Source organism: Halyomorpha halys, unplaced genomic scaffold, assembly GCF_000696795.3.
Source record: "Halyomorpha halys isolate HHAL.00 unplaced genomic scaffold, Hhal_1.1 Scaffold2901.1, whole genome shotgun sequence".
Classification (NCBI taxonomy): Eukaryota; Metazoa; Arthropoda; class Insecta; order Hemiptera; family Pentatomidae; genus Halyomorpha; species Halyomorpha halys.
Genome location: NW_027106771.1, coordinates 83657 through 92357, shown reverse-complemented (window position 1 = coordinate 92357; position 8701 = coordinate 83657). Strand labels below are relative to the sequence as shown.

The 8701-nt window shown below is 29.8% G+C and overlaps 1 protein-coding gene across 1 annotated transcript in view; it reads left to right on the top strand.

Annotated features, from left to right (window-relative positions):
• Positions 1 to 914: 914 nt before the first annotated feature.
• Cap-H2 (Chromosome associated protein H2) overlaps positions 915 to 8701 on the top strand; it is a gene marked incomplete in the record, with an annotated part of 27831 nt that continues 20044 nt past the window's right edge. The window contains 2 exon segments of the mRNA XM_067045089.1: positions 915 to 1060; positions 8171 to 8295. Coding sequence (XP_066901190.1) covers positions 8176 to 8295 — 120 coding nt within the window.

Sequence of the window (8701 nt, the reverse complement as noted above, 5' to 3'; positions counted from 1 at the left end):
ACCAAAACCCCTATTGCCTTGTATGGTAATTTTTGGCAAGATGTTTGAAAAACTTTAGAAACAAACAATTATAATTTTAAAAAATATTTTTAATCATACTTAATATTTTTTAACTTTTACAATTAAGAAATATATGTAATTTCGCAGTTTTAACATTTAAACAGCGCACTCTTTCGGTGACCGTTAAAAGCGGCTGTAGTTTGTAACTTTTTTTACAACCATTAGTTTGGTGGGAATGAAATGTTAGTAAATAATTTTGCCTGTAATATTTTACTATCTTTTCGCGATCGCTATTGGTATCATACCGAAGTGTGCATTTTTAAAATATCTCGATATGTTATCGAGTTGAGCTCATAGAAATAGGGTCGGTATCAGTGGGTTTGTTTATTGTTTTGTGGGAACCTTATCAATTTAGTTCTTAAGAAGTTTTATTGCTGTACTAGATTATATTGTTAAATGAGTGCAAATGTTATTCTTATTAAATAATAAGCAAAACAGAATGCATTGACAGTTGAAGTTTTATCAGTTCTTTTATTGTGGTGGAATGTCATGGCTACATGAAAATTGATTATTGCTGAACTCATCTATTTGTATCTTCCTGAAGAGTAAGTTTAATATTGTTATTTCTAGATTTGATTGTAAATTATCACTAAGCAATTTTTGTTTATTATGTTTCTGTATTTAATAAGTTTTAATATGCAATAGTATTTGATACTTTTAATAATTGACTGAAAGTAGTCGCATGAAAATTTTAGCTATCTTATGCCTACTTACACAGGCTATTACCAAGATTTTGGCCTTTGTTGTTTCTCCCTGACTCATCTTTGCCAAAAGTGCCATTTTCATCTCAATTTTTCCTCTCAAGTAAACTTGCTTTATCAGTTCAATTTTTATTTAACAAAGCCATAGCTGAGGATTGTAATCATAGACCTTTTCTTAGCTGGGTTATTACCTTTTCCCTGTTTATATACTATATTGGCAGGAATCAAAGAACTAAGTAAGGAATCAAAACTACATCAATTCAAATCATTCATTGTGCTCATAACACAATTCTTCTTTGGTAATTATTTCATGCTGAATTATTAAATCATATTTTTTTATAAATCTTCATTTTTCTAATTCCCTAAGGTATTAATAGATTGTATTGATAGCTGTTCTGAACATTTTCATTTCAGGCAACATTTAATGTTTTAAAGGTTTCTCTACACGTTTGCCAAACTTAGGGCAAGTTAGCCTTGTTTTAGAACTGCTAACTGATAAATATTTGTGCCCTCTGTGTTTTAATTAAATAAAGAATTTCCTCAACCGTCAGATTCATTAATTAACTCCATTTTAAGATTGTATATTTTACAATTCTATCAATTGGGTGGGTATCCTTTGTGTTAAATATTGTCAATTAACTTTATCAGTTTATTTTTTATTTAACACAGCACAAATATAAGTTCATAAAGACGTTATATGTTTGCGTAATTAAATTAATAAGTATTTTGTAAAAAATCTAGAAAGAAAGTTGGATTTATAGATTATGTATAGCATTTCTATCAATTTTTGTCATCTATGACCTGATTTGCAGATATTTGTGTTTCACCTATCTTTATTTTGTTCATTTTTATAATGGAAATAGAGTAAATCGAATATAAGAGGCGACAAAAGTAAATAAAAACCATCATATGGATGCGGACATTTGTTGCATTCTTTGTTTACCAAGCGTTTGTACAACTGTTGGATTTGTGGCAAGTGGCAAACGTTTAGATCCAGCATAAGGTAGTTGACATGGGTTATGTATTCTGTGTTCTCTAGTCTTTAAAATTACTGCTAATTATGAAGATAAACTTTTCTCAATTAATTTTTTAAAAAATGAGGCGATCTTGTGATTATTGTTAGTTATGGCTTTTTGTTTTGCTGATTCAATCAGTCTTATCAACTCATTATTCTCAGCTGCAAGGATGATAAGTATAACAAATGATAAATAATGGATTACTAAACTTTAACAGTCATTGATGTATGATAGTAAAGACTAACGGCTTTTCTTATCTAGACTTTTTTTTTTTTATCAATTTTCACTGCTATTGTGCTAGGTAAGATTTTTAAAATGGTAGTTGGTTTTGTCAACTTTTGTGTTTATATAAGAGTAATTAATCAGGATGCAGGAATCGCAATGTGATGGTTTTGCTAAAACAGTGTAAAACATATTAAAAGTTATCAACATTTATAATCTTAGCCATTATTAAATAAATAACAAAATAATAAATATCACAATGTTAATAACTTTTTTTTTCCATATTCCCAATATTACAGCCAATACAATTTTTATTATACAGTAATTAGTTTGTTTTAAAATTATGCATAAATTGTACAAAGTGAACATTACAGGTGATGGATCTCTCCTATTTTTTGTGTTTATATGAATCTTATAACTAATTTAATTTTAATACTAGACAGTAGATACAAGATGTTTTGTCAGCGTACTAGAGCTGGTGCCGGAGTAAGAATATTGCAAAGTGGATTGGAAAGAGTTACTTTTGTGTACAGAAATTTGATAAGTCTTTTCCTGCTGTGTTCTGAGATTATTAGTTGAAATTAATCATGGAGCTGTTCTATTTGTAGTTTCCTTAGTTATCTTAGCATGCTATTCTGAAATTGCGGAAGGTATTTTAGTATGCCTTCAGTAAGGTGAGTGAAGAGCATTGTACATTTCCTTCTTCGGGAACAGGCTTTATCTTAGATATGGGCCAATAGTTTAATATGGTGATATAACTTAATACCGAGATAGTCAATGGAGTTAGATGGTGGTTCAGCTGTGTTACTAATTTGAAGGATTTTTGGTATTCAAGAATTCTTCCTTTTCTTAAGACCGAAAACAATATAATCTATTTTTGTGGCATTGACTTTTATGTGTAAGAGTTCTTACTTCTGCATAAAAGTATGACACATGAAGATCATTCTCAAATACTTTAAAATAAAATTAACAAGCTTCATTTTCTGTACTAATAGATATCTGTATGTCTAATAGTTTCTGAGATATCAAATACTTAAGATGACTCAATTTTGACGAAAGTAAGATAGTATTTATTTAAATTACTCTGGATTGATATAAATACCTATTATTAATCATATTTCACTGATGAATTGATATTCAATTGTTGATAATAAAATCAATTATCTAAATTAATCATAGTTAATGATTAAGTTATATTGTTATTAAAATATGTATGACTGTGTTAAAGATCAAAACATTAATAAAATACAACAAATTAGATCAATATCAAATCTAAATAAATTAACTTAAAGTACACAGTTTGGAGGTGAACAATTTGACTACTTTCGTTGATTATGTGTATCTGATTGGCCTGTTCAATCTCCTCCTCTTTTTTAATATTTATTCTGAAATAGTTCATAGTTCATTTTTTTTTAAATTTTGTTCTGTTCCTTAGTTCAAAGTTACCTGGTCACATAGCCAATCTAACAGTTAATAAAGTATACAATTAGGATCATTATTTTTTTTTTTAATGATCTTCCTTGTCATTTCTGACTACAGGGAGAGGGAGTTACCTACAGGATATTACCCTATTCTAACCATGGTGGGGGTCAACTTTTCATATCATGATACCTGCACAGAAATAAAAGTTGACTCCCCTGGCCAGATTCGAACTGGTGCCATTGCAGTTCCAAGGCCTTAAGGACGGATTTGAACAAAACAATACCCCGATATATTTTAGGTAATTACTTTTTTAAGGTAAACCCTTCATTGAAATTGTCTCTTTCTATTAGTCGCTTGAAAACCTCCCTTCAAATGGTTTAAAAAATACAAATCCTAACCATCTATTATTTTTGAAAAGATTTGGTTACTTTGCCGTAACTTATAATTGCCTAACTTGAACAGTTATTTTATTATTGCTTCCTATTAAACAAAAAAATACCAATTTTTTCTTTTTCTGTAGAAAAATGGAACATTGTCTTTATGATTTTTTTTTTGTTTGTTTTGGAGATCCTTAAATATTGATGATCACTTACAGAACATCCTTTGTATATATAATGAAACATACAGATATGTTTTCTTTTTGACCCTTCTTGGTATTTTTTACCTCCTGCTCCAGTACACCTGAGTGGTAGGTATACTCCATTTTCCCACTTAAGCTTTCCATATCCTTAGAGGGAATACCATCTTTTGAGTTGGAAATCTCATCTAACATTAGCAAGCATTTTTTGCTACTTTCTGTAAACGATTTTTCTGGCCACTAGGTCCTCATGCCTTGAGGGTAATGTTTTGTACCTTAAACATAACTTGTAACATTAAGACTTTTACTAAATAGTATAAGTGAATTTTCATTAACCACAAGCAATAGTTAATCGTGATTTATTTAACTTCAGGATGTGTCTGATAAAAAAAAAAATCACCAATATAATCGGTTCAAAATTAAATTTTCTATGAAAATACCTTTTTGTATTAGCCCCTTGAAAAAATTCCTTCAACAAATTTAAAAAAAATACAAATGCTTTCTTTTTAAAGAAAAAAATTTATATTGGAAGAAGATAGTTGATCATATGAAGGTTGATTGTTGGAAGATAGTCTTTAATAAATAACTATTTAAATTTGTTAATTTCAAGTTACAGCATAGTTAACTAGAAAATATTTTGTAGAGAGATAGTCCGGGTGGCGGTCAATAAAGGTGTCAAAATAGTAAACGAAAACTATTTATTGATAACCAACGTTTCGCCCCACTTTGCTGGGCTTTGTCGGTCTGTCAGATTGTATGTATCAGATTTTCAGTTGACCATTGTGTTATAATCGGCCAGCCCTGCAAAGTGGGGCGAAACATTTGTTAACAATAAATAGTTGTTTTTTTTTACTATTTTGATACCTTTATTAAACGTCACCCAGACTACCTCTCTACAAACCTTGGACATGTGTGTAATATTTTTGGACCTAGTATCAGAAATAAAAGTTGAAAAAATTTAAATTGGTGGTATGTAACCTCCACTTGTGACTTGAGTCAGGACTTTCCAGTTGCGCATAAAAGAAAATAATAAAACATACTATCACAGAAGAAAAAATATTGCATTAGTTGGGTAGAAAATGGGGATTGACCTGTAAAATTGGGCTTGTTAATAATATCCGGGGTCTTACTAAAAAGGTTTGTAGCTAAGGTCTGCTCTGTACTTGTATGAATACTATTCTTAAATGTCAATACTGTTTTTATCGCTTATGGTACTACAACTGTACTCCAGTCAGAGTTAGAAGGTGGAAGTGAAGTCCGCCGCGTAGGATTTCACTTTTATCTTTCTAACACATCGATTTTGACTTCCAACCCTTGTTTTCTTATTTCTGAGACGAGATGTTTTTTGACATTGATGTTAAATCATTCATTTTTCAGTCACAATATATGTTAATATTTGTCCATATTGAAAAGATTTAAAATATCGATTACCCAACCCTTATATCAAGTTCGCCAGGTTAATAAAACTCCCAACAGCTGAGTATTTATTCATGCGCGTTTAATATTTTCCTCGAGTAAATATTTTTCTTCCCTGTCATAAATGTTGGTTATATTCATACATCGGTGTTAGAATGTACCATTCATTTACAATGTTTTACCTTCAATGCATCCATCTACCTTCTATTGAGCTGGAGTTAATAAAATGACTATTTTTCTAAAACAATATGTAACTATTAAATTTCATACATCATATACTGTGTTTTGATGCATTGTTATGAGTATATTTAATTTATACTAGTCGTCTATTAATGTGGATTCACTATCATTCCTCTTGACTCGCTGATTTTCCTAGTAAGTACTCCCATCGGTGGTGGTCCGTACTTCATTTGAGTGGGGAAGGTTGGAAGGTTTGATTTAATGACAGCTAGTCCTATGTTAACCACTTTCATTATAGCTTTAAAAAATAAATTATCAAGGAAATATTAGAAATGAGGTAAAATGTATTGTAAGTAGTTACAGAATGTTTCGCTGGAGCGTTGCCTAATTGTAATTGTACTCGTACGTGGGTATGATCGCAAGATTTGAGATGGGGAAAGGGGCGTGGTAAATAAAACAGGAGAGAACCTCCTTCATAAATTTTACTTCTTTTTTACGACATTTTGAAGGACTGAAAGACTCGTTACACCTTAAAAAAATAGAGTATCAAAGAAGTATAAGATATAAGGTCAAATGTGTTGTTCGTAATTAAACAATGTTTCAATAGAGCGTTCCTTAAGTGTATTCCATATATGGATATTTTCGCTAGTGTTGGAGACGAGAAAATTGGTGCGGTAAATAAAATGGAAAAGAACCTTCATAAATTTTAATTTTTTTTTTTTTACGACATTTTGAAGGACTAAAAGACTAGTTAAGCTTTAAAAAATAAATTATGTACGAAATTTAAGATATAAGGTAAAATGTGTTGTAAGTGTTAATCAATGTTACGCTAGTGCATTGCGTAGGTGTATTCACATTCAAATTTACACATTAAATTTTATTTCTTTTTAGTTTTTTACTACATTTTGTATGGTTAAAACTGGGTTTGTTCTATGATTAAGTCGGTTGTTCAACTTTTCTCGCAAGTAAACAGGACAATGTTTGTTTTCTACACGTTTCCGGGTGCAGGTGTTAGACGAATTGCGCTGAACTGAATTTGGAATGTAATGTTAATCTGTAAATGTCTAGAGGTCAGTCTATTTTACTTCAATGAACTGTATTCACTAATATTTCTATTCTAGGATCGCCTCTAAAATATTTTAGAGTTTAAGTTATTAATATGCTAAAAGAAGTTGTCGTTGATTAAAAGCAATTCCTCGAAATTAGATATTCGTTATTTATCAGATATCGCCGCTTTGCTTGAGTTGTGGCACATCTGATACACAAAAAAAAAATCATTATTTTGTACGTAGTCTGTTGTTACTTTTTTACAATTCTACTATTTGGGATAGTCTATAGCCGCGGTTCCTTAACTTTTTTTGACGCAATACCCATGTTAGGCTAAAAAACATTTCGCGTCACCTTTGATTTGAAAACTTGAAGGGGTTTTTATTTTTTGTGTACGATTACAAAGGTTCATCTTTGAAATTAAACAACGTCGAATGCAGGGTATATTGGTTATAAATTTTTAATCGCATGTGACACTCCCAGTTTGTGAACCACTAACCACACTCCCTAGAGAATGAAACCCTCCCTATCTATCTATGGTAATTTCTTTGAAACTCGTCCATTTCAAAATAATTTTTTTTCTTTTTCTCAGTTGTTCCACTATTCAAGCGAAGCGGTTATATGTCAGTGAATTAATTTTTGAAAAGTATTTTTTAATTCTCAACGGAATTTTTTTAATATTTCTGAATAAAAGTTTATTTTATTTTAATTTTGAAATAAATTTCCCCTCAACGCTTAAATTTATTAATTTAACTTAGTAAAATTGAGCTTCTCCTGATTAATTGTTTCATTGGCCTCTTGACTGTATGAAACATTCAAAAATATTGAAAACAAATATATTTATTGTTGTCATAAATTCCATTATGTAATTGTGTTCATATTTAATAATTAAAATATCTTTGACTCATCCTCAGAGTTATTATGCTACTCAACAATGGCAATTTATCTGAGCTATGATAATTTAATGAGAGCATAACTATCTATTAATATCTTGGCACATAATGGTATTATGTATCTTTTACTTTCATGCCGAAAAAAAAAAATTAAAAGTACTAACCTATTTCTGGAATTATCTCTGGCTTTTTTTTTTATGTGTCATTGGGTGGGTGTAGAAGATTCATCTAGTTTAGCTGTGGTCTAAAATATTTAAATTATGTTAAAGGTGTGCTTTGTGGTTTGATCTGTTTATATTACAGTGGTGTATAAGTGAAAGTGAAAATCTATAGTTTAGTTTAGATGGATGTGTAAGTGAACTGACAGAGACGAATTGAAACAAATTGCAGAATGTTAGCTAGAAAAATATTAGTTGGTATAATGTTTCCGATTATAAGGAAAAACAAAAAGCCATGATTTAAATCACGAGTTACCACATTTAAATTTAATTCTGGCTCCTTATCTGAATATATTTATGATTAAAATTTATTAATTTTCAGAGTTTATGGTTTTCTGATAATTGAAAAATATAGTATTTTATGATTTATTTGTTTATTTATTTTTTGTAAAAATAAAATTAATTTTTTTATTTTCAGAAAATATGAGGGTGGAAAATGAAGAAAGTAGGACCAAAGAAACAGAAAAGGAAAAAGGGTATGAAGCCCTTATTAAGCCGATTCAAGATGTAATAGCTAAAGATTGGAAAGTCCGGCTTTGCAATGTAAGATTATTATTTTATCTAACTATCTGCTTTCCTAACTTCTCACTGTGGTTGTATTTTCTCTTTTCTCTCCAGTTGTTTTGCCCTGAGGACCTTGACTAAATATATACATTGAATATTCCACAGTACCTTATTTGTATTTACTCTTATTTTTATTTATTTACTCTTAACTCCATCCCCTCTCCCCCTCCCTTCATGATTATCTCCTAGGTAATTAACAATATTTCTCTATTGTTATTTTTATTTTGTTTATATATATTTTACTCATCATGATCAAGTTTGTTTTGTTGACAAGAACATCCTACTGTTCAGTATTGAGTGAAGCTGAAAATTTATTCTAATAATAATTACATGTATTCTTGAATGTTAAGTGATTGTTATTAAAAAAAAAACAATGAATGGAAGA